At 36.7% G+C, this 26,397-nt stretch overlaps 1 protein-coding gene across 3 annotated transcripts in view; it reads left to right on the forward strand.

Moving 5' to 3' along the window:
- The first annotated feature begins 2,112 nt into the window (after positions 1 to 2,112).
- WDR47 (WD repeat domain 47) overlaps positions 2,113 to 26,397 on the forward strand; it is a 36,312-nt gene continuing 12,027 nt past the window's right edge. The window contains exons 1-9 of one of the 3 annotated variants that reach the window (XM_039329602.1): positions 2,113 to 2,713; positions 9,518 to 9,683; positions 11,280 to 11,363; positions 12,103 to 12,187; positions 14,834 to 15,636; positions 19,886 to 20,012; positions 22,065 to 22,243; positions 22,434 to 22,664; positions 23,798 to 23,870. In XM_039329602.1, the coding sequence (XP_039185536.1) occupies positions 2,197 to 2,713; positions 9,518 to 9,683; positions 11,280 to 11,363; positions 12,103 to 12,187; positions 14,834 to 15,636; positions 19,886 to 20,012; positions 22,065 to 22,243; positions 22,434 to 22,664; positions 23,798 to 23,870 (2,265 nt within the window). In that variant the 5' untranslated portion in view covers positions 2,113 to 2,196. The remainder of the gene's footprint in view (positions 2,714 to 9,517; positions 9,684 to 11,279; positions 11,364 to 12,102; positions 12,188 to 14,833; positions 15,637 to 19,885; positions 20,013 to 22,064; positions 22,244 to 22,433; positions 22,665 to 23,797; positions 23,871 to 26,397) is intronic. The other 2 variants (XM_039329601.1, XM_039329603.1) reach the window with 2 other exon arrangements.

Genomic DNA, 26,397 nt, shown 5'->3' on the forward strand with positions numbered 1-26,397 from the left:
TCAAGTCCCCGGATATTAATACCATCTCTTGGGAACTTCTGGCGCATGATCGACCAACATGGCGCACCTTGGTGTACCAGGGTTGCCAGACATATGAACACAGGACAATCTTGGCACAAGAGAAGCGAGCACTCCGCAAAGCTAGAGCTGTAAATGCTGAAGTAACAGTGTCTACATTTCTTTGTTCAGTATGTGGTAGAACATTCCGTGCTAACATCGGTCTTATCAGCCACCTATGGACACATTGTTGATGGCCCATAACTACAAGATGTCCTCATTGAAATCGATGGACAAACAACACATGCATTTAACAATAGTTTACAACACTCTCATACAAAGGAGAGGGAATGGAAATATCATATCCAGGATAAAAAAAATACCTTATATGAAGTAAAGAGCAGCCAGGTCTCAAATACCAACCCCTTACATAGGAACAAAAAAATTGATCTGAATGGACATGAAGATACCTATCAGAAGCTTATACACTACAATAAGCTGCTAAAGTCTCACTAACTGTGACTTTTTTATTTCATATGACCAACCCGTTTCCACAAAATATCATGTAGGCATATTTTTAATCAGAAAGAAAAAGCTGTCAGAAACTCAAAGTACCTCAAATTTACAGATAAAGGAATAGTGCTTTAGAGAGGAAAACAGAGCAGTTTCACTGTCTGTGAGATAATGTATACATCCACCCTCAGTAATTTTATGTCAGGTTTACCTTTAAAGGACATAGTACATACAGTATGTCTGCTTACTACAATCTCTAAAAAATGCTCAGATGTTAAGGCTTGTACCAGATCAGCTATTTTGTCATTTTAATATGTCCTGCAAATCATCTGGTGTAGAGGAACTATTTAGCTGTCAATTTTCTGTATCTTTCTTATATATGATTTTGCTAGTCATGCAGAAAAGAATTAGCTGGCCTACAAATATTTAATAAAATATTTCAAAGGATGGAAAATTCCAAAATGCCTGATGGGGATTCCCATGTAGTGGGCATGGCATCGAGAGCTACATACCTTACTTTCAAAGAATAGGAAACACAGTTAAATGGAATGCAACATCTTAGAAAAGGGCACACTTGGATGTGAAACTGGAATGGATTTTTTTTTTTTGCAAGTTCCACATTTCCATGGAATTCACATGAAAATTGGTCCCTTTCTTTTGAGGCCAAATGCATAATTTTACACAATTAAGAGAAAAGTGTAAGGTATGGATTCTTAAAAAAGATAACAACCCCCCCAATCCCCCCCCCAACAAATGCAAGTAATATCCACACCCCTCACTCCACACCCTCATTTTTAGAATATTCTCTCCCCCAAACCACAGATAAACACAGGTTGGGAAAGGGGAAAACCTGTAATCTAGCCAAAATATTATGGATGTGTTGTGGTTGGTAATGTTAATAAATGGCAATGGATAGGGCTATGTTTTGTACAACTCGGCAGCCTTTCCTTTTAAACTGTTTTGAACCTCTGCTAGAATTTATATAATTACAGGTGTGCGGCACCTGTTTTACAAATTTTTAATTTTAATAAAGAAGGAGTTGTGTGGGAAGAAACAAGAGGCGTGGCAATCCTGTTTCCTACTTTTCCAGCTTCCCCGCCAAGCCTGTTTGCTTCCAGCTAACAAAGTTTGCAAAATTTAGTTCTAAGAGATTGCTTGCTATCCTAAACTTACTGTAGGTGCGAATATCAAAAGAACCACCTTCTTTTACCAGTCCTGTCAACTAGCCTCCATGGCGTAGTTCTGCACCCTTTAACCAGATGTCAAGAAGGAACGGGAGAGGTATCAGAAGCATAACCTCTTTAAAAGTGGCGCCCTACATTTATTATTATTTTTTTACCCTCCCTCCTCCGTGTCAGGAGAAGAGCTCTTTTACGCACGGCGGTTAGATTGCCTAGGTTTCACTCCGAGCGTTCATCGTCCGTTTCATTTTTAACTCACGGATATTTCACTGTACCATTCGCACTGTACCCCGGGCTCCTTTGGCTCCAGAGAGCGGCTAAGAAATACCCTAAATAAATCAATATCCCTGCAGTGGGAAGCCTTCCCTAGCGGCACGTTCCAGACGGCCAGATCTCGCTCGCACCTTTCTGGGAGGGGGGAAGGGGGGGCGACAACAGATTCCGAGGCGAGGAATAAAGGCAAAGGGCTCAAACTAACGGGAGCTACTCTTATTGGGCCGTTCCCATGAAGCCGCGTCCTGCCGGCCTCTCAACCCAATCCCTGCCGCTGCCGCCTCCCCATCCACTGTTCTTCTTAGACTTGGGCTCCGGTCCAACCACCAACGCCTGGGAAACGCCGCTCCTCGGAGCTCCTTTATGCAGCCACCGCCCGCCCTCACCGCCCCTTTCGTCGCTTTCCCATTCAGGCGGCTGCGCTGTCACCCCGCCCAAGCCTCGCCGCCGGGCCCCGCGGAGCCGCTTTCCCGGGCAGCGATTGGCGAAGCCGCTTGACAACCACTGCCGGGCCGCCGCCGCCGCCGCCGCCTCCTCTCGGGTCCTAGGAAACGAGCAAAGCAACCCGCCGGCACGGGCCGCATTTGTGGGCGCTGGTGGCCGCAAGCCGCGGACAGGCTCTTCTACCTCCTCCTCCTCCTCCTCTTCTCCCACACCCCTGGGAAGCTCCTGCCGCCATTTTGTGCGTCTCCCTCCTTCACCCCGATTTTCCCTTGGAGTCGGTAGCTCGGGAAAGGCCCGCCCTGTAGGTGAGTCTCTCTCACTCGGCGTGGGGCAACTTCGGGAATGAGACGGCGGGTCATTTTGCTTGGCCGCCGAGGCAGGGCTTCGCTGGGTGGCGACGCTGAAGAGGCGAAGCGGTTTTGGGAAAGCCGTGCCGGAGTTAGGGGGGATGCAGAAGGCCCGAGGGAGGCCTCTGGGGATCGGGCGTCGGGGCTGGCGGGAGACCTTGAAGGGTGGGGAGGGAGGAAAGGGACTGGCGCCGGTGGTGGTGGAGGAAGCGACGCGGCGGGGATGAGAAGACAGCTTCGGTGAGGCTCCGTTGATGCCGAATGGGCGGAAGGACGAAGCTCTTTAACTCTCTCCTCTCGCTGGTGACCTTGCCTGCCTTCTCGCGTCGTCCCCTGCCGCCCTGCCTTCCAGATCAGACGGTGTGTGTGTTTGTGTGTGTGTCTGTGTGCCATTGCTGCCCAACTTGTGACCGATGTGGCTGCGCATCTGAGACGCGGTTCTTATTCTCTACCTTGTGCACACTCTTTGCATTCTTTTGTTATTGCAGCATCCACAGGAGCAAAGCTCCCAGGGTTTTTTAATAGCACCTGCTGCTGTTTGGCTCTTCCCAGCGCTTCGGTTACTACTTCGGTGATGATCTTGCATGCTGGATAGGAAGCAGGCAGGCTGGATTTTATAAATAAGAGTATATGAAGTTCAATGGTTGAAATCTTTGCCCTGTCACTGAAAGGGGGGGGAAAAGATGCAGTGTTTTGCCTCTGAGCTCTGCTTGTTCTCAGGTTTTTAATCTTGATTTTCTAAGAAAGCAATCTATGGCTGCTTTTGTTTCTTGAGAGTATTAAGAATTATTTGCCTACAGGTTTGTAGCAAAGATTGGCATCATTTCACATCAGGGCAGTTCTTCCAACCTATAGTATTGTAGCAGGAGTTCAAGATCACTTAAGAGACTCTGGCAGTCAATTCCATCACATACTTTTAACAATCCTTTGTCTGCATGATAGAGCTGCAGTAAAAAAAAATAGAGATGTATTAATGAGAATGCACATATGCTGAATTCAGATACATTTATTGGCATTTTGCATACAAATAAAAATTGGCATGGTTATACAAAAGTTTTGAGCTTGACAGCTGTGAACAGATAATTGGAAATGTTTTGGTGGTTATGGTAACACATTGATTTAATGTAATACCTTATTCTTTGTTCATTCAAACTGATTGAAAACATTAAGGTTGCTATGAATATAAAATTGTGCCCACAAACCTTATGAAATATAAACATGCCACTGGTGTATTCATAATTATGGAGAATTAAATACTAGTGGTTATCCATATGAGTCTGTTCACTTTGGCCCTACAGTATATACCTTACACATGTATAGTAAATAAATACATTTAAACAAAAGATGATGTGCTTGTAATTTATTTTTCTCTTCTATATCTATTAATTGTTGCAGATAAATAATATATTGCCTTATACTGGTTCCTGTCCTGTCCATCTGTTGTACTTTAAATATTCAGGAGCCTCCAACTCCAACCCTACTGGACATGTAGGTACAGATGGCATTTTGAGAAAACATTAAAAGCTTCAGAATGCAATTGCAGGAATTGGTCATTTACAAAACTGCTATCATACTAGACAAGTCCAATCATGAAACACTTCCATCACAAAAAAAGCTATTGCTTTATCTTGTTTGAGATTACTTCCAACAGTCTCAGCACATAAAAATGCATCCATGCCAAGGTGTTGCCAGTCATGGTAATATTCTTTCACGAGCATTTTCCCGAAACATATAATACATAGCTTTTACTTCTCCAATGCCCCCTTGCAATCTAAATCACTCTTGGTCCCCATGTTTCTTTCTCCCATATGTCATATGCCCCTACTCCTACGCCTTCCTTATCCTAATTCAATCTTCTTGTTTCCTTTCACACTCTGTTGGATTTTGCTGAGCATGGTTCTTGACTCCATGTTTCATTATTATCCTATTATGCTTAATAATTGCTTGTTGCACTAAATCACTTGCAGCTTAATGTCACTTTGGCCACTTCTGTCCCTAAGCCACCTATGAAGTTGTTTTATCTTATCTATCTTTTCCTTCCCTTTGTTGAACCTGCTATACAGAAGTGGTTCACAATAAAGCACTGGTCTTAAAATTTCTGTCTCTAAAAATTTCCAGAGTTGTCTCTGGGACCAAGTGAAGGGGAGGGGGAAACAGATGGAACAGCAGTTCATTCCTACTGTTCATTCCTGCTGCAGAACCAAGACTATTGGGGTGATTCTTTTAAAAGACCACTGAATGTATATGAAAATACTCTCTATTAAGTAGACATTGCAGTGTCCAATCTGTACAGGTGCAAGTTTATTGTAAGACTAAAGATCAACTTGTTGGAGGAAAGCAGCGAAATATGTTTTTTTTTCAACCATCACTCTGTAGAGAAAGGTCTTTTTCCTGGGAGAACTGGTACCCGAAGACCCTCCCCTCACCTTCTTCTGCCACTTACAGTTTGATAAAAGAAATGGGAGAGATATATTTTTGGCAGAGTGAAAGAGTATGAACCTCTCACTGCCAAATGCAAATTGCTGAAAAAATTAAGCGTCCAGAGAACAGAAGGGAGTGTGCGCCTGCAGCGAATCGATAAGATCAGAATAGGCTCATGCCATTAACATGCTTCTTTATAATATGTCATTTATAGATTATACAGCAGCCCCATTTGAAAATTGGAGCAAAAAGAATGAGTTCAGGCTGATTGCTGGGTGGGTCAGTGGTGAGTTACTGACATTCAAATATGGTCCCTGAGGCATCTCCAGTCTGATTAGCAGGATATGTGCAGGAATGTGCAAAAGCAAAATATTACTTGATTTCGTGGAAGAAAATACAAGTATTTCTTATGTCCATTGCTGGTAAAGAAATTGGAACAAATTCCAGAAGTAAATATTTATATGTTTCCTTTCTTTCATTATTCTTTCCATTCCAACAGAATGATGAAAATAAATAATATGAAGGCATAAGGCTGTTTGTTTCAGCATGATAACTCTGAAAACTAAACAGAAAAGGACCACATGTAGTGTTTGGGGAGAAGCTAAAGAAAAGGTGTTGAATCTTGCTTTTTCTATAGAATAGATTGTTGCTCTGAATTCAAAATATTACATGTATTGCTATTGCTGCTCTTATCTTTGTTTTGCTGTAAATACCAACAGTTACATTCCAAAACCAAGTTTCTTTTTATTTATTAGTAGCTTTGAGTATTTTTTTTTTAAATCAGAGGTAAGATAAATCTAACATTGGGACAACGCTATAAAAGACAAAGGCAAAAGAGATAAATACACAAAACAAAAGGATTAGAGAGGAAAGCAGGAAACAAGCCATTTTAACATCTTGGCAAACGAAAATGCTGAAAAAAACAACATTATTTGTTCAAGGATTTACATGATGGCTGAACAGAAGATTAGCTACAAAGCTGAAAGAGATTGGAGAAGTTATACACTTGATTATAGATTGACTACGAATATTTTATTTCTCTGTTTAGTTCGATGCTAGGATCTTTCAAGCGAGAAAGGAGAAATGATAACTAAATCTCATTGTGTCTGCCTTCTTTGAACTATTGGGTTATGAAGAATCAGCTGAGCAGCTCCATTGGCCATTGATACCAGCTGTCACTCATTAATAAGACAAAATAAAGTGAAAATCAATTTAAATTCTTCAGTGCCCCTATTGATGTCAGCCCCACTACAAAGACCAGACCTTGAAATCAAACTCCATGGAATGTTTACAACTATTTTTATTGAGATGGAATAGATAGAATCTTTCAAGTCTGTCTACCTGAGCCACTTCTGAATGTTATCTGGATATTCTGGGCTTAAAAATGCTTTAGCCTTATTGCCTCGGCAACAAAATCTGTATATCTCTACAGTTAATAACAGATAGCTTTTTTCAGTATATATTGTCCAAGGGATGTTGTATTGACTTTCTGTACAAATATTTTTTTAAATTAATGGAGCAAACTCCAGATTCTTTAGAAACCATTTGGAAGGAAGGAGGAATATTGTAAATAGTTGGGTACATCTTATTATGGTGTGTTTAACGGGATTTATTTAAATGAAGCAAGGATGCAAGTAATGATATCATTTGTTATTATTGGCTTATTCTCCGAGCTTGCTCTTTAACTTGGTTTTGTCACCAGGCTAGATGACATCCTCAGCGGGACTTGGATCGGAGCATATTTTTTCAGTTCTTCACCACTTTTATTGATCTCAAGTGTCATGTGATCGGTGGGTTGTGTGACCGGCTGGTCATGCCATGTGACTTATTGTGTGACCAGCTGGTCATTATATGTGACCTATCATGCTGTGTGACCTGTCATGTGACTGGCTGGTCATGCCATGTCACCAGTTGTGTGACCGGCTGGTCATTGTGTGTGAAGGTCACCAAGTGAAGAGGTGATGGTGCTGTCGTTGGTTGGACGCTCGATTGATACAGCTCCTTATGGGTTCGTAGGCTGGCTCTGAATCAACATGTTTCTTGATAGATCCATTGGTTGAATACCAGGCTTCAATGAATTTATCGAATTTGGAAGCTAAACAGTAAGCTCAGAGAACAAACTACCACCTGAGCATTTTCTATCATTTCTAAATCATAGCATTTTTTCTCTTCATTTCTACATAAATATTCTGTATGACTTTGAAAGCATATTGGTGTTTCCATGGTGTCTATGATGTTGGGCAGCTGATCTGATTTATTTCTGGCTCAACTGTAGCGTATGTGAAACAACCACAGATTGTTACTTTGGGATTCCGTGGCTCCTTTTCCACATTAGAAGGAAAACTTGCCCCAACTTTCCTTCAGGTTTTTGAGCTTCAGTTCCTGTAAGTGAAATGATAATCAGGGCTTTATAACTCCTCCTCTGTAGTCCACACAAAAGAGCTGAAGTGAAGCTGAGTAGAGTTGTTCTCTGTTTTCCCTTCTGAAGCTGTACAAAGTGCCAGGCTTCTCCCCCCCCCCCTTTTTTTTTTTTTGTTCTGTATATTGGTGATGAAGGAGTGGCACAACCTGCCTAACTAGGGCGATGGGGGGGGGGGCAGTAACTTTTCATTCCTGGTTCTCAGCTATTCACTTTAGCAGAAATGAATATAGTCATAATTTGTCTTCAGACAGAGGGTTTGTGGAATAAAAACAGTGGCAGTGTGAACATTTCTATAACCCTTCTTGAATAGCCCAAACACCTGAAAAGTTTATTTTGGAATGGGATAACTCTATTTTTATAAGTTTTCCTTATTATCCTGTCTATACCTGCTTCATATGCCTAAACTGTTAAAAAGAACAACCCTAATATTGCCCTATATTAGGGGATACCCATAGTGAAGAACAAATATTTTTGTTTATAAAGAATGCAACAGTTTTATACACCCCTGTTAGCCCAACTGGTATGGAAGGCATACTTAAGATAGTGTAGGACGTTTCTTCTTGGTCCAGCTAGTTAAGCACTACTAGTTAGGACAGCAACAAATATGAAGGACCCATCTTCTTTTAGTAATTTATAACTTTCTACAGTGTCTTCAATATATCAGTCTTTCTTTGGTAATTTTATTAAGGTGCATATAAACTAAAATAAAAGATTTCTGTTTCCCTTTAATTTCAATTAAAGAGCTAAGTACATGCACAAATACTTGCTATCAACTGAGCGGATGGAATCTTCCTATAATTGGGGTATATAATTAAAAAATGAAAACAATAGCATTCTGTGATAAAGAGGGCAGTGTCCAGTATACCAAACATGATAACATGATCCGCATTAAAGTTTATTATATATTGAGCATCAAATATCTGTGATCTGCCTCCGAATTCACATTTTATGTATATAAAATTTAGAAGCTACTAATCTAGTAGGTGATCTATGTCAGAATGCTGTTTAGATCAAGTCATAATATTTATATGAATCTTTATTCTTATTTAATCCTGATTATACAAAAAGAGTAAAAAAACAAATATTGGTTCAGTTATGTTTGAATATCTATTTAATCCACTAGCAACAGGGTTCTCTAGCCGATAAGATAACTATTAAAAATAGATGAAAAAGCACAGACAGTAACAAAATAAACAGAAGAAGAAAAGGGAATATAAAAAATATCAGTCCGAAATAGTACTTGAATAGAAACTTCCTGCTTCCACAATAAACATTTAATTATGTAAATATTTAATTATTCCATCAAAATGTGAAACCTGACAACTGACTTTTAAGTAACAATAGTTAAAACACTTTAACATCTGCTATTAATTCTAAAAGGAAAATCATGATGAAGATACGGTAAGGGCCTATCTAAATAAATTACAATCCTTTTTTATTGCATGGTATGGCTGTATAAGTATAAGATTATATATTGGAAGTTTTGTATATGATATACCTGTGTTTCTTCAAAGTGTAAATGGGAATATTTACCTGGCAAAAGAGATACCTTGATAGTGGCATAATTACCAGATATTTATAGGTTATCAAGGAATGGGATGTTATTTTGTTGTATTAATGATATTCTGCAAATATTTTGTTGTTGTTTGGGAAATATTGTTATAGCAGAACATAAAAGAACTTCTTAAAAGGTGTTTAATCTTGTTTGTATTATTGAATCCTTGTAAGCTGAAACATAATATATTAGTATTGCTCTCTGCAAAGATACTAAATGTGAATACTTGTATAAATGATATGAATGTTTTGAATGGCAGCAATTTTAATTTAAGTTTTCTGTGCCTGTTTAAATAAAAGATGATGCCAGATGGAATTGTCTTAGGTTGGACCTGATTTGATTTGTAATTTTCTTTTCTTTTCAGCCTACACAATGACAGCTGAAGAGACAGTGAACATAAAAGAAGCTGAAATAGTCAAACTAATACTGGATTTCTTGAATTCAAGAAAGCTTCATATCAGTATGTTGGCTCTAGAGAAAGAAAGTGGTATAATTAATGGATTATTCTCAGATGATATGCTTTTCTTAAGGTATAAATTATTATCATATTATTAAATATACGGCAAAATAAAGCAAACAATTTTTTAATCAAGATGCTTTAATCTCTCTCAGACCCAGGGCATTTCCACATGGTTATGCTTCTTTTCCCCTGTGTCTTTAAACTATTTTGTACAATCCTCTTCACAGCTAGAGAAACAAATACAGAGAACTAGCAAGGAACATTGACATCTGTCGGTAATCTTCACTGAGCTGACCAATAGAACAGGGCAAAAAAATGTTATTTTATTAATCCACTACTCCAAATTATTGCTATTTTTAAGAAAAGAAATTCTTCCACTTTCTGCAAAAAAGAATGAAAGTAATTGCTAGCATATTTTACCTTCCATTTTCAGTATGTATTTTATATATATTACATTATATATTTGTGAAAATAATAAAGGTGGGATAGAAATGACTGAATAAATTAAAAAAATATATGTTTGGCTGCTATCAATAGTTCTGTATTAAAAATCCAATGGAAAACTATAGGGCTGGCATGATATCATGTAACCAATTTTGCAGTCAGTCATTTTTTCAAATCTTTTAATCATAAATTGTAAATTCCTCCGGTGACTGAAGTAAGAAATGGAATTTGGGATGTTTCAAATAATGCTAGCGAATAGGCTTCCTTCAGTGGGCTGCTTCAAATGCCTTTGAGAATGGAGCAGATGCAAGTATTCCACAATCCACACAAAAGGAAATAAAAGATATTGCTAGAAGTCCCCATCCACAAGACCAAATTCTTTTCAATGTTACATTATGGGCTACAGTTCAAAGCGAAGATTACAAAATCTATAAGCAATTAAAATAATCTACCTCAAATTTGGTTTGAAACAATTTTTAATAAGATATAATTAGATTAAATTTTCTCTTAATACATAATGTGTGCAAGTATATCATTATCTTGTACTAATTCTAATATGTTATCGGAGGATAAATAATAATCTAAAAATAATAAAAAATATTTAAAGTAATGTTCTTGCCTGCCACCAGCACTTTATAGCATTATAAAATGCAGATTTGTTGCATCCTTAGTTATTTTTGGATATATCTTTCTTTTAGGTTTGAAAAAAAAAAAGCTATTTTAATTTTTTAAATTTATATAAACAGTGATATGCACTGGTGAGAAATTCTAATACATTATATAGTGAAAATTTTGTTTTATCTTTTCAGCTGTTTTAGCTGTTACAATCCTTGTCTGTTGGACATTTGCCAAGAATTTATATTGTAGTTACAAATAAAGGGATATTGATATCTCCCCTTTAGCATAGTTTATGTCCAACAGAAAAAAATATTTTAGTGAGCTATGTATTGAATTGAAAAAAATTAAATTTCCAGAATGTATTAGTATTTACATTGATACTGAAGGTTTTTTTAGACAAATTTGTTAAAGATTAAAAGAACAGAAATATTTATCATATGTTCTTGGACCAGCCTGCAGAGCCTCAAAGATTTACCTGCTAAAATGAGGGTATAGTTTTGAGAGTATTGCATCCTGAAAGCTGACTGTTATAGTTGCAGGTATGATTTACTTATTTGTTTGTCTCTTAAGTCTTAGTTCAATTGTTTTTCTCGTTTATTTAAAGACAGTTGATTCTTGATGGCCAATGGGATGAGGTTCTTCAGTTCATCCAGCCTCTAGAGTGCATGGATAAATTTGACAAGAAAAGGTAACGTTTTTATTGTTTGCAATATCAGTAACTATAGATTATATTGAGAAATAAAAAACACTTAGAAAAAGAGAAAGGCTAACCATACTGATGCCAAAAAGATTGCATGAATATAATCACCGGGAGAACTACCATAACTGTAACCCTGTTCATATGATTAATGCCAGAATATCACAAATACAGGGATATTTAACTAACCCTGATGAATTTTTGCTGGTTTGGGTTGGATTGAAAAAAATGGCCTGTAAGCCTTTTCAGAGGATGAACACTTTAACTTATTAGCAAGCATTGATAGGTTTCTTTTTTTAAAAAAAATTCACTGTGTGCAACCCAAGTTGGAACTGCTGTACAAAAGAAAAAAAAATAATCAAAGGAAATAGGTGCAAGAATGCCCACACAAATGGGTTTATTTTATTTTGAGATCCACTTGCACTCACAGCCTTCATACTTTTTAAAAATTAATTGTAGAACTTTGATGTATTCAGATGTACTGCCTTTTTTCTTTGACTGCTTATCAGTTGAACTAATACCAGTTAACCTTTTTTATGTGAATAGAAACAGAATAACAGTTAAGTAATGTGTCATTGCTGTGATCAGAAAATTGTAAGGCAACAACTGTAAAATTTTTTCCCCAAAATTTAAGGAAAGGAGATCCCTAAGTGCTTTTAATATTAAAATTCATAGAAATTTCTGTTACTATTTCTACTTAATTTGCATTTTTATTTTTTTTATTCTACAGATTTCGTTACATCATACTGAAGCAGAAGTTTTTAGAAGCCTTATGTGTAAATAATGCAATGTCTGCAGAGGATGAGCCTCAACACGTAAGCTCTGAGACTTAAACAAAACATCTTCATAGTAGAACATAATAATTAATACGTTCTTGATTTTTAGTAGTAGCAAATTCAGTCTTACCTTACCTTATAATGACATCTATCCTTATAGCAAAAGCTAAGTTGCACTCAGTACAACAATCCTCAGGCACAATTTTATCACAAGGATTGAATGTTGTCATGTTAATGCTGGATTCCCTCAAGTCGGACTAAGAAAACCTTGCTGATAGCAATATCTTCCTTTGGACTCTTATTTAAGTGTCTCTGATTATTGAAATAAGACAGGCAGTGATTTATAGTAGGCCCTTTTTATTCATGGGACTCTTACTCTGAAGTGTTCTCCCTAGAGAAGCTTAAGTGACATGAAATCTGATGTCTTTTATTTCATAGTTAAATTCCTTTATTTATCTGAGCTTTTTAAGTTTGAGGTTTGATTTTAATATCATGAAACAGAGGATTGGAAATGCTTCCATTTCTTATTTATCAGTGACTTTAGTTCTTATTCCTTAAATTTGACTGACAAGGCAGAGTATTATTATTATGGTTAATCACACAGTCAGCCGGATGTTCTGACTGGATTTGGCATTTTTTGTCCACCTATCGAGTCATTCTAAAGGACCCGGGTATAGGCAGATGTGGATGTTTGATGGTGTTAGAGGTATCACAGGATGTAAGCTATTCCAATTTTGTTTGTTTATTTGTTTATCATATGGTGATGTTACATTAGCTAGGAGACCACAAATAACTACAGAGCAGTTATTTGGCTGCCTTAAGACTGTTAACTTGTTTGGTTCACTCTTAAGCACTATCCACGGTGAACCACAGGGGGCGAGCTAGCTCCTCCCCAAGCTATTCTAAGTAAAGCTGCCTTTTGCAATTGACTGATTGTGAATTTGTCAATGCTGATGGTGTTCAAGTGGTGCTTCACAGTTGTTTTGGGATTGCACCCAAGGTGCCTATTATTATTCATACTTTATTTATTATTATTAATTGGATTTTTGAGACCTGTGGACTGACTGAAAAAAGTAATGCTCTTTTGCATAAAAAAGTAGTCCAGTTTTCTTAATATTTTTTTCTTTTATTCTTTCCCATTCTGAAAGAAGTGCATTTCTTATAAAATGGTTTTCAAAGTATCTATCTATTTTATTCTTTCCATACCACGGAAAGGCATGCCAACTGATTTGCAGGTTATGCCCCTCTAGGTACAGTAGTCTTTTATCTCTTAGCATTATCCATTCTTTAAACCATGTTAGAATAGTTGCTTGGTAGTATAATCTCCAGTCCAGCAGTCTAAATCCTCCACTGTCTTTTACTTCTTGTAGCATTTTCTCTTTGATTCTAGCTTTTTTTTCCTTGCCAGATAAATTTGAATATTATTGTATTCAGGCTTTTCCCAGCCTTACAGGGATCGTTTGGAATAAAAAGAGTATTTTTGGTAAGATATTCATTTTCACTGTTGCTATTCTTCCCAACATTGAAAGTTGGAGGTTCTTCCACTTTTCCAAATCCAATTGTATTTGTTTTAGCAATCTTACATAATTATCTTCTTTTACTGTTACACATCTTGCTGTTAAATAAATTCCCAAGTACTTGACTTTTTTTAACTATTTGGAAATTTGTTTTTATTATTAGTTGATTCTTTTGTTTTTCTGTTGAGTTCTTTGTCAACACTTTAGTCTTTTCTCTATTTATTGTCAGGCCTACCACTTCTCCAAATTTTTCTATTCTCTCCAGAAGTTTAGTGCTTGTTTCCAGTGGATCTTCCAGTATAAAAACCAAGTCATCTGCAAATGCTTGTAATTTATATTTTTCATCTTTTATCTCCAGTCCTTTAATTTCTGTATCTTGTCCAATGTTTCTATTCAATACTTCCAATGTTAGTATAAATAGTAATGGAAATAATGGACACCCGTCTTGTGCCCTTTTTAATGTTGAAACTATTTGTATAGTCTCCATTTACAATTATTTTAGCAGTCTAATGTAATTAAATTCTCCTGGAGGCTAAAATACCAATGCATGGACTGAAGCCAATATTACTTTAATACCTAAAGAAGACTTTGATTTGACACAAATAAAAAATTACAGACCAATATGATTATTAAATGTAGACTACAAAATTTTTGCTTCAATAATGGCAGAAAGAATAAAGAAATTTTCGATTGAATTTATACACACAGATCAAAATGGTTTCTTACCTAAAAGACAGATAAAAAATAATCTAAGAATGATATGTTAGAGTATTATGAAATCCATCCAGGGAAACAGAAGGCTTTAATATTCCTTGATGCACAAAAAGAATTTGACAACGTAAACTGGCAATTTATGTTTCATAAAGAGAGGAAGAGAGGAAAATTTTTTATAAATGCAATTCAAACAATTTATTGTAAAAGTAGTCCAGTTTTAATACCAGACATAAAAAGTATGTCCATAACAAGTTGCTTTAAACTTGGTCTAGAAAAATGTATAGGAGAAAGAAATAACACTAATTACATAGGAAAACAATACAATGTACTATATTGTATTGGTGTGGTCCAATAAATATCTTTAGCAGAGGAAATGAATTGCAGCTATGTTTAATTGCATTGTGATAAAGTGATATTTTTTCCTTAAATAAACAAAAATTCCTTTTCCCTGCAGTTGGAATTTACAATGCAGGAAGCTGTGCAGTGCCTACATGCTCTAGAAGAATATTGTCCTTGTAAAGAAGATTATAGCAAACTGTGTTTACTACTCACATTGCCTCGTCTGACTAACCATGCAGAATTCAAGGACTGGAATCCCAGCACCGCACGAGTTCACTGTTTTGAAGAGGCTTGTGTCATGGTGGCAGAGTTCATTCCTGCTGATAGAAAACTAAGTGAGGCTGGATTTAAAGCAAGCAATAATCGCTTATTCCAGCTTCTGATGAAGGGGCTGTTGTATGAATGTTGTGTCGAGTTCTGTCAAAGTAAAGCAACAGGAGAGGAAATTACAGAGAGTGAAGTATTACTTGGAATTGATCTTTTATGCGGGAACGGATGTGATGATTTGGACCTTAGTTTGCTGTCGTGGCTTCAGAATCTGCCCTCTACTGTTTTCTCTTGCGCTTTTGAACAAAAAATGCTAAATATTCATGTTGACAAACTTTTAAAACCTACAAAAGCTGCCTATGCTGATCTTTTGACACCCCTCATCAGCAAACTTTCTCCTTATCCATCCTCACCCATGAGGCGGCCTCAATCTGCTGATGCTTACATGTCCCGTTCCTTAAATCCTGCATTGGATGGACTCTCCTGTGGGTTAGCAGGTCATGATAAACGTATCACAGATCTTGGGACAAAAACATCTCCCATGTCTCATTCCTTCGCTAACTTCCATTATCCAGGAGTACAGAACCTTACTCGTAGTTTAATGTTAGAAACTACAGATTGCCATAGCATTTGTGAAGAATCACCTGAACGGTAAGTTGTCCTCAACGTTATATATTTATGCAAAGAAATTTTTTTCTGAAATTGTTTTCTCATAATAATATAAATATTTAAATTTCTTTTTCCTTACAAGATTGCATAAATGTTTAATAACTGTAGTAGGGAACAATGCATAGCGATCAGTAATTTATTGATTAAATAATTGATTAATTATTAAGTATTATCAGTGCATAGGAAAGTTTGCAGTTTAATAAAGAAAGCCATTCTGTATGTCTAAATAAAAAACACTATACAATTTTACAATCAAGGAAGAAGAGAGGTAAAGGTCATTGAAAGAATATGGTAGGGGATGGGAATCAAAATAATATAAAATCTGGAGAAAATCTGTTCAATATAGCTTGCAATAGTTTATAGAAACAATAATAACAATAATAACAACATACATAAGATATAGTATCCCAACTATATGCATTTCAGCAAGAATAGACAAGTAACCATTGTCAGATCATAAAGCTTTAATAACAATATATCAAAAGGTGTATATAGACTAAATTTTCTTTAAAGCTAAAGTATCATTAATGGCATGAAGCTGGAAATTTGCCATGCCAGGTTGTTTGATTTTTGGAGCATTCTTCAACGTAATCTTTCTCATCTGTTTTTCATCCTGCTCACACAGAGGTTAATCTGAACTGTGATAAACTATTTCTCCCATCCTGTCTGGCACTTCTAGTTCTTTCCCTAGTGGATATCAGTTAAGGTCATTCAAGTGATATATTCCTAGTATAACAGTTTAGTTCTTCTTGGGTAAACTACCACCATCTGTATAGGAATCCTCCTGTGGAAAACAAGAAACCTCTTTATTCTCAATTTAAAACAGTATGGATAGCCTGATGATTGCACCTTGCCAGTGCACTGTATTTGACACTAGGCCTCCGTGCTAAGTGTAATATACTGTATTAGTATGCAGTGTTAATAACATAAAATCAAAAGTATACAACATTAAATATAGTATTACTGCCTTCCCTTTCCCCAATGGATATGTCTTACATTCCCCCTCAGTAATAATTCTTAGTTAAAAAATTTCTCAACCAGACCTTAATTTGTTTTCTGGGTGTCCCTCCTGGGGACACCAAGCATTCCATGCTTTTTACCTTATGCTGCCTCTCTGCTCTGGTGCTGAAAATCCTCCCTGGCAAATCTGCAGAGAAGGATTTTGAATCCCTAAGCGGAGAGACACTCATATATGACCCGTACCTGGTCTCCCAGGGCCTTCCCCATAGACCTTAGGCATCTTACACTTCTTTTCCACTGATCATTTGACGGGGAATATGTTAGGATTTTAGGGGCCGCCTGATTCACCAGTCTGAAGTGACAAAAAATGATCCTGCCAGGAAATTTGTTTTCCTCCCCTCAGACATTACTAGCTGGTGGAAAATACCAATCACTCACTCCCCTTCATATGCCATGAGACTATTAGATAAGACGGATAAGTCTTAGAGACTTGGACTAGGTAAGTATGACAGATGGGTACACCAGTAGGGTTAGCCATCCATCAAAGCTTGTTCAAAATTTGCATAGTTCGGAGGGTTTATAAATATCTAATAGCTATCAGGAGGTATTGTAGGGTAGCTGAGTGAAGCAAAAGGGGGCAGACCCACTGCACAGTGCAGCCTTTTGGTCACACCTACCATTATTGATTAGGCCACTTTCAGAACAGCACTAAATCTGTGCTCAGAAATAGTTTGACCGACATCGGGCAGATGTATTATGATTGGTGAATAGAGGCAAGAGAAGTCTCCTCCCTCCATCTTCACCTTTTCAGTGCTTATCAACTGTTAGGGAACAGATCCCACTTTCAGAAGGATCTCTGAACTGAGGGTATAAGAGGAAAGGCCAGTTTGAAGTACCTGGAGTTTCCTGTCCAGACTAGATCAGACTTAGATCAGAGGGCTGCCCATACCACACTAGATATGAGCTCATACCACTAGATACGACCAATGAGAATTGGACTAATCCTGTCCCATAGAAGTCACCAGACCATATCACTAAATGGAGTATGAATGAGTATGTCCTTGGTAACAACAACAGCAACAACAACAACAACAAAAAACAATTTGAAAAACTGAGGAGGATATAACTTATTTAGGTATAGGTTGAGGAACTGGGGAAAGTGTTGGTATGAGAACCTGGCGGAAAATAACAATTGCCAAAGCATGTTTATCCTGCAATTCACTCAAATGAGGAAAAGCTAAGAGTCATGAAAACACAAGAGCACAGAAACAGTGAAGAAGGAGGAGGAGGAGGAGGAGGAGGAGGAATATGTTTTTAAAAGACATAATTTTGCAGCAAACCCATGAAACTAACTGAAAGTAAACTGCAATCCTATATGTAGTTTATGGCAGATCAGTGTTTGGTAATTCTACAAATACATAGATAATTTACTGTCAAGAAGCTAATTTTAAAGCACTGCTGCCCAGCCATCAAATATCATGTTGAAAGTAAGATTTCTTGGCCTGTAAAATCTGCCAGCTAGCAACTGAAGTAGGAAATTGAATCCCAGCGGCATGTGTCCTCTTAAGACACATTACATAGAAATGTTAATATGTACAGAAGAAAATTCACAAATATTGGCTAACCTGAACATAAATTAAAAATGTTTGTTTCTTTGCACTTGTTGTGCTACAATGTGCTTTGTTTTTGTAAATCCAAATAGGTGAACAGAACCCAGATCAGATATCTACTGAGGGACTGACATTCTAGAAATACAAGGGAAGCTAATCTGGAAGAGGTTTTAAAACTGTTCTAGTTGGAGCTATATGCTTCCTCTTGAAAGAGGAAATGTATACTGAGCAATGCTCCTAGGAAAAACCCTGCTTACTATGGATGGGTAGGATTTACATTCAGAAATGCTCTTAATTTGATAGGGCTGTTAGACTAAATATAATATTTTTTGAAGAAAGCTAATCTTGTCACAGATAGAGGTAGTCCTCTGCGTACAATCATAATTGAGCCCAAAATTTCTGTTGCTTAAGTGAAACAGTTGTTAAATGGGTTTTGCCCCATTTTATGACCTTTCTTGCCAATGGTAAGTGAATCATTACAGTTGTTAAGTTTGTAACACAGTTAAGTGAATCTGGCTTCCCCCATTGACTTTGCTTGTCAGTAGGTGATCACATGACCCTGGGACACGGCAACTGTCATAAATATGAACCAGATGCCAAGCATCTGAATTTTGATCATGTGGTCATGGGGAAGCTGTAATGGTTGTAAGTGTGAAAAACGGTCGTTTCACTTTTTTTTAGTGCCGCTGTAACTGTGAACGGTCACTAAATGAAGCATTGAAAGTCGAGGGCTACCTGTATCTTGTTTGCTTCAGTAGTGGAATGTTGCCAGAGAGTCATATCAGATGCAGGTAGAAGAGTGAAAATGATTTTGTCTGAAAATGATCTTCCTGCTATTACCCTGAAGGCTTTTTCCTCAAGGTTTCTGATTTTTTTCTTAGTATGCCATTTTAAAATATTATTACAATGTACTTCAGAGTTTTTTTGTAATGAAAGATGCAAAGATAGAAATGCCTTTAAAAACAAAATGTGTACACATATCTACTTAAATAGGGCAAAGCGAAGGACGCTTTGTGGTTCGTCCAAGGCATCAGCCCATCTGATTGCTTGAAGCCTCTCATTTTTGTGAAGGTGCAGAGACGTCTCTTCAAGGCGCTCACCACTCTGAACATTTAACAACTAGTTATGTGGAAAGCCTGTAGTTTAGGTACAGTAGAATAGCAGTCACTATATAATAAGAAATTATTAAAGGGTAATCAGAGAGCAGCGTTTCTTATCCAAGGTTTCTACCATATATGTTAAAATTATTATGGGCAGTTCTATGCCACAAGCCACAATCCAGCTCTCTGCTATTTTCTAGAGAAGAAAGCCTTCTAATGGTTGTCCTGAGAGAGAATCCTACCCAGTTCCAATCTTGTATTTTACGTGCACATAGTTTACGTACTTTGCACGCTCTGTAGTGTAAAATTTTGAGTCATTTTAATTGCATCTCTTGACCACCTGTCCTCTTAGATCAGCACAAAACACATGTGGAGGTAGAAGTAGGGAAATATATTATTATTGTAGCTATATTAAGCATTTTCTACCTGAAGTTTAAATGTTAGGGCTTGTGGTTTTGGCGTACAGTCAATCTATTTATCTCAATATTTGAGCTATATTTTAGAAAAAAAATAATACTAAAAAAAACAAAGACATGTTTCTGGTCTCTGTATTCATAAAAGATGTGAAACTCCTGTGGATTCCCATACTTCATCTGGCAATGAGACGGCACACCAGAATTCGTTTCCAGAAAAAGAGCCAACAAATGGAACCCAGAATCAAGGACCAACTAAGCCAGAAAAAAATGAGGTATTTTTTAAAACTTTCAAATAAAGGCCTTCTGAATATTTTGGTCTATGCTGTATTGATCAAATTGGATCTGATACTGATCACCACAATACAAGGAGAACATTGAGAAATTAGAATGTGCAGAGAAGAGCAACAGAGGGGAGTTGGAGTTAAATCTTATGACAACTGTTAAAATAGCGGCTATGTTTAGCTTAAAGAAGAGAAGACTACAAAATGGAGTTTTTTTCGTACTTGAAGGGTTGTCACAAGGAAGACAGGTGGATTTATTCTCCATAGCTTCTGAGGGTGAGGCAGGAAAGTCCACAAAGGGAAATCTTAAAGAAAAATTTCTTCCCCATGAGAGGAACAGCCTGGGTTCAGCAATCGTGGGTGCTCTATCACTGGAAGTGTTTAAGGAAAGGTTTATAGGATAATAATGAGAATTTCTTTCGTGGGCAGACTTTGGACTAGCAGACTTCCAAGATCTCTTCCAACTATACGACTCTATAATTCTTTCCTTGATGTTTCCCTTCATGCAATACTCCATTAATTTTATTTCACATGGATGTAAAGAAAAATTGAGATCAAAACTATATTTATATTGTGTCCTGCACCCAGTCCCAGTATTTAAAAACAGGTTTATTTGTAAGGGAGTGGAAATTAAATGTATTTATTCATACACAGGCTCAATTTTATTCACAACTGAAATTTTGCCTTTAGTGCCATTTATTAAATAGGACTACAGATATAGTATAGGACATTTAAAGGGGAAAATGTGTCATCCCAAAAACTGTTTGGATTTTCCAAGTCTTTGGTATTACAGCCCCCAGTATTTCCCCTTTCTTCAAGGTCATTCAAGGTGCATCTGATCTTTGTTCCTTATTTTCTATAACCCCATCTTGAAATGTTTGGGATGCTCTTCTGCCCTCAGAAGGACATGAATTTACCAAGCATAGAAGTCTTCAATAGAGAAGATATATTTTTTTAAAAAATCCCCTAAATAAAAAAGTATTTAGCCTAGTCTTTACTGAAGTAGAAACAAGATCTTTTTTATAGAAATTTGAAAAGTGTACATTTATGTGATTTGAGATTAGTTCAGCGTTTGTGGCAGATGATAACATGAAGGTAACCAATTAGACAGATGCCCTCTCCCTTTTTTTGAAGGCCAAACAACGAAGGATAAAGAACATAAAAATATAGAATCCAAAGTTGCTTCAGCAAGATTTTAACATTTCCCCCTCATTTTGTACAGAGCATTTACATGGTACAATTGTTCAGTGATAGTGTTTTCCCCATTTTTTAAATCTATTTTTTAGCCAAAAACCCAGCTTAATAGCAGTAGCCCTATGCCTAGGAAGAAGAGAGTGATGCTCAGGGCAGAACTATACCTAGGTTATTCCTTTTGGTTAACAGGGCATGTATGGCACTGCTTATGCTATATGCTTGCCTAATTTTGGAGAGGAAGAAAACAACTGTAAACTTAGCAGTGGGAAGGAACTTGTCCAATGTCCTTCCTCTGCTTATGAAGTGGTGGTAACTTTCCAGGTAAGACAGGCAGGTAGCTGGCATGAATCAAGAGTTATGTCTAAAGATGTTTTGATTATCAAGCGCAGAGGTCTTCAAACTTGGCCCTTTTATGACTTGTGGACTTCAACTCCCAGAATTCCTCAGCCAGCGTGTTACAAATGTTACAACATTTGCATTTCAAGATGTCCAGCCATTTTCTCTCCAACAACTTATTTTAAGACTAATCACACAAAATGAAGTACTGACTTTAACTATTTGTACAGTATGACTGTCTGAGATGGGCTGATTTTACATTATGCGTGTCTGGTTCTGATTTTGGTTAAATTAAATCTGTTGTGTTTACTTAACTAAAAGTTAATTGTTTTGTTTTTTCACAACTATAAGGTGTACATAGATGCAGTGAGAATAAGGCCAGAATGTACAAAGATTACCAAATATTTATTACTATATTGCATAAAAATAATTCAGGTTTATGAGGCAAATAACTCTAATAAGAATATGATGGATAGTGTTCTGCAACATTTAATTTTATTTAATCTTTTTTAGCTTCGAGATTCAACAGAGCAGTTTCAAGAATATTACAGACAGCGGTTACGATATCAACAACATTTAGAGCAAAAAGAACAACAACGGCAATTGTATCAACAAATGCTATTAGAAGGAGGAGTTAATCAGGAAGATGGTTCAGATGTACAACAGAATCTTACAGAACAGTTTCTTACTAGGTTGGCTTTAATGACTTTCTAGTTGTATATTTCTGGGTTGCCAAATAACAAAATGATAGCAAAAATGTTGACAAATCATTAAATTGTGATAGTTGCCAAAAAGAACCTTTTAACCTGATTTTAATTTTCCTTCTGACTGAGTTACCTCTTGCAGTTTATGAGAAAGTAACATTTTTATATGTCCTAACAGGTCTATCCAAAAGTTGGGTGAATTAAACATGGGCATGGATAATCTGGGAAATGATGTGCAGACACTAAACCAGCATTGCAATGGGACCAAGGGAACTATATCCATTCCCCCAGATTCTAGTCAGAGAATAGCTGATGACAACACAAACATTAACACAAGTACACCTCGAAAATTTGGCTCCAGTAATCAGATACCATCTCTTGAAGAATCACCTGTCCATGGAAATCAAATGTAAGTAGATGAATATTTTTATCCCTGTAAATACTGTGTTTTGTGAGGGAAGTTACTTGGAATCAGTTTTTGATTCCTGGAGCCTGCATGGTCAACTCCCTGTAGGTTCCTTGATAAGATTTTAGAAGACATTTGCCATTGCCTCCTTTTTAGAGCTGAGAGAGAGGAGAGGGTCCCCTTTCAAGGCACCGATTAAGTATGTGGAGATGTAGTCTAAAGTCTATTTGAACCAGGCTGAGATCTGCGAAGTTTGATTATGTATGTATATATGTATGTATAACGTCCTCAGGATTGGAAGAAAGATATTTGTGTTTTGTATAAAGAGTATTGCCATTAAGGCCCAATTTTATATTGATGCCCCCCCCCCAATTCATCAAAATTAGATCAGTGGAATATGTTTCCAGTCCAGTCCACAAGGCTCTGATCTGGGGTTTCTGTCTCATTGGGGGCATGTAAGTAGTGGTGGGATTTAGCCAATTCGTACCACTTCGGCAGAACCGGTAGCTAATAGGCTCCGAATGGACTTCTGGAAGCGGCATCCACACAGAGAACCTGTTGCTCACATATTTGAATCCCATCACTGCATGTAAGCATTTATTATCAACAGGCACCTGAAACACAAAAACCCCAAATTCTGAATGAAATGTAATTCTAGCTAAATAGCAAAATACCTCAAATTCCTGAAGGCTATCAAGCTATTCCTGCACACTTTTAGAATTATTGATTGCAAAGTTTGCATTATTTTCACTTTAGAGAGAAAAGCCCTGTTAGATGTAAAAAGAATTTGAGTTTACTACTGAAAAATCATGATACATAGTTTGAGACAAAAGTGCAAAAAAGAACGGAGGGCAGCAGCAGAAAGCAAAGAAAGTCAGAACGAATGAAGGGACTTGGATAGATGGTTTTATTGAAAGTGGTCTGCAGTGATTTGGGTGTAATAATGAAAGTTAATTTAAAAAATATATGTTATTCCCCAAATGTCAAATATTTCAACAAACCTAAACACTCTTCTAGTGTTTTGAGCCTCTTTCCTTTGAATTATATCAGAATGGTTTCTGGTCTCTGTAAATTTTAAAAAGATAACAATCTGTTTATCTCACTATGTTGGATTTAATTTTGTGCATTTAAAACAGACTTCCAGACCAAGCTGCCATTCAGGCCCAACCTGAAGATTCTTCTGGGAGTGTAAGAAAACCAAGTGATGAGGTAGGATTTCACTGGGGTTTATATAGCAGGACTCGGCTCTTTTAGATGTCCTCTCACAAGTAACTATCCAAACTATATCTTGGAATCTGCTACTGGCTTGGCATTTATGAAAATATTTTAAAATTGTTTGTAAATAATGTTTTATTGATTATTTGTGCCATTGAATTAGTGTCAACTGTTAGCAACCACATAGACATACTTTTTCCAAGATGATCTGTTCTGGTCCCAAGCCTTCAGCTCTCTCATTGGTGTCACTGTAATTGAATCCACCTTGCTGCTGATTGTTGTCTTCTTCTTTTTCTTTCCATGTTTCCTAGCATTACGTATTTCTCAAGGGAGATGGGTCTTTATATAAAATATATCCAAAATAAGTAATTTGAGTCTAGCCATTTGTGCTTCTCATTTAGTTCCATAATCCATTCATTTATTATTTGGGCTATCCATGGTATTCTTAACAGTCTTCTCTATTGCCAACAAAAGATAGAAATACTCTTTCTTGCCTCTTCAAAGTCCAATTTTTGATTCTACAGAATGTCACAAGGAAAACTTTGTCTGCATGATTCTGATCTTTGTAGGTATAGACATGTCACAGCATCTGAAAATATTTTCTTAGCTGTTTATTTCCACCCTTCCACATCAAGTGCTAGTCTATGACATATTTCTTGGTTTTACTGTTGATGGTTGATTCTGAAAGGCAAAATTTTACTATTTCAGTGTCTTCATCATTAGCTCTAATGCTGGTTACTATAGCTGTTGTCATTAGCTTGTTCTTTATTTAATTTTATTTAGTTTAATATGTAATTGTAGTCCTATTTTTTCATTGTGTTCTACTTCCATTTAGCTTCTAGATCATTTGCATTTTCAGCTATCAAAATAAGGTCTTTAGTTTAGTATAGATTATTGAAGTTTCTTTCTCCAGTGTTAAACCGTGCTCACTTTCTCCTAATGCAACGTCGCTCAGCATATATTCAGAATATAGGTTTAATAAATAAAGGCAGAATTTACAGCTTGTCTTGTTTCTTTGCCAACATGGATCCAGTCTTTTACAGTGTTCCAGCTAGATTATGCCTTCCTATCCTGTACATAGGTTTCTCATTAGGATAATAAGATACTCTGGGATTTGTATTTTCCTAAGGACATTTTACAGTTTGACATGGTTGACCTGTTATATTAAAGGATTGTCTGTGAAATTTAATTGATATTATTTGATCATTGATTGCATTGTACCCAAGTATTGTCCTTGCTGTATCCTTTCTAATTATGAAAATAACATTGTTCCTTATTTGTTTTTCATGCTCTTAGTAGTAAGCAGTAAGCTCTTTGGATTAAAGTGTCAAATTCTAGTCCATTTCAATTAGCTTGTGCTAATTTGATTCACTTAAATTTTACTGTGTTGAGCTTTTCCACTCCATTCTTCCTATGTTCGACTGTAACTCTGCCTTTGTAGTTTCAGATTTTTTTCCCCTTGCATGGCAACATCAGCAGCTAGACATCCAGAAGGATTTAACCTAGTTGCATTATAAATACTATTAATATTCCAAAAGATCCTCAGCTCTTCCTCAGGAGCATGTTGAGAGCCATCCAAGATAAGGGGGTCATGATCCAACACTGTATTGTAAATCACTGTATTTGGTCCAACCATTTGTTTTAGCTGAATAGCTGGGATTATCTTTTGTATCTTGGGTGATTCTACTGGGAATATACAGTTTTGGCGTATATTCCCAGTGTGCTCCATTCTTCACTCTAAGGAACACCCCCATCATGTTGAAACAGCATACTGTAGCAGGGAGCAGTCTGAAATGTGCTAGTTAATATTCTGTCATTTATTGTTATAATAGGGTGACATCTAGTGACAGTTGTAAATATTGGAAAAAGATGGCCCCAAATATTTAATACCATCTGATCAGTTCATAAATTTATATAACCGTAGACACTGATGGAATAAACATCTATGCTTTGTAGAATTCTACATCTGGCGTATCATACCAGATTATGCAAAAAATAGCAGTGCAAGATCAGAAGATGCGGAAAGAACCTGGCCCATAGAACGACTGAATGGATAACATCATCATCATATGGAAAAAAATGTTTGGTGCTATCTTGTATAATATGTTTGATATGACACCAATTTGTATAATAATTTGGAGCTTTCAGTTGTTATCTGGATGCTAAAACATGATGCATATTTTGGTAAAGGTATCATTAAAAGATAATTATTTAATACAGAACTTTAAAACAGTGACCATCATTCTGACTATTACAATCCACTTAAGATATCTGTATGCTTGCAGCTAAACCATTTGTTTTACTGCTAATGGTTGGATATAAAATGTCTTATTGCTAATATATTACTTTAGTATTGATTGCTAAAATGAATAGTTCACGTTCCAAAAATGACTGAAAATGCAATAACCAGGTTAGATCATTTTTTCATATTTTATGGCTATATTAAAAAGTTTCCATCATTTTGAAATATGATTTATAATAGAATGAAACTAAATCTAAAAGCTGAATGTATTTTCCAGTC

The sequence above is a fragment of the Crotalus tigris genome, unplaced genomic scaffold (genome assembly GCF_016545835.1).
Source record: "Crotalus tigris isolate CLP2741 ecotype Arizona unplaced genomic scaffold, ASM1654583v1 scf7180000024401.5802323, whole genome shotgun sequence".
In the NCBI taxonomy this organism is placed as follows: Eukaryota; Metazoa; Chordata; class Lepidosauria; order Squamata; family Viperidae; genus Crotalus; species Crotalus tigris.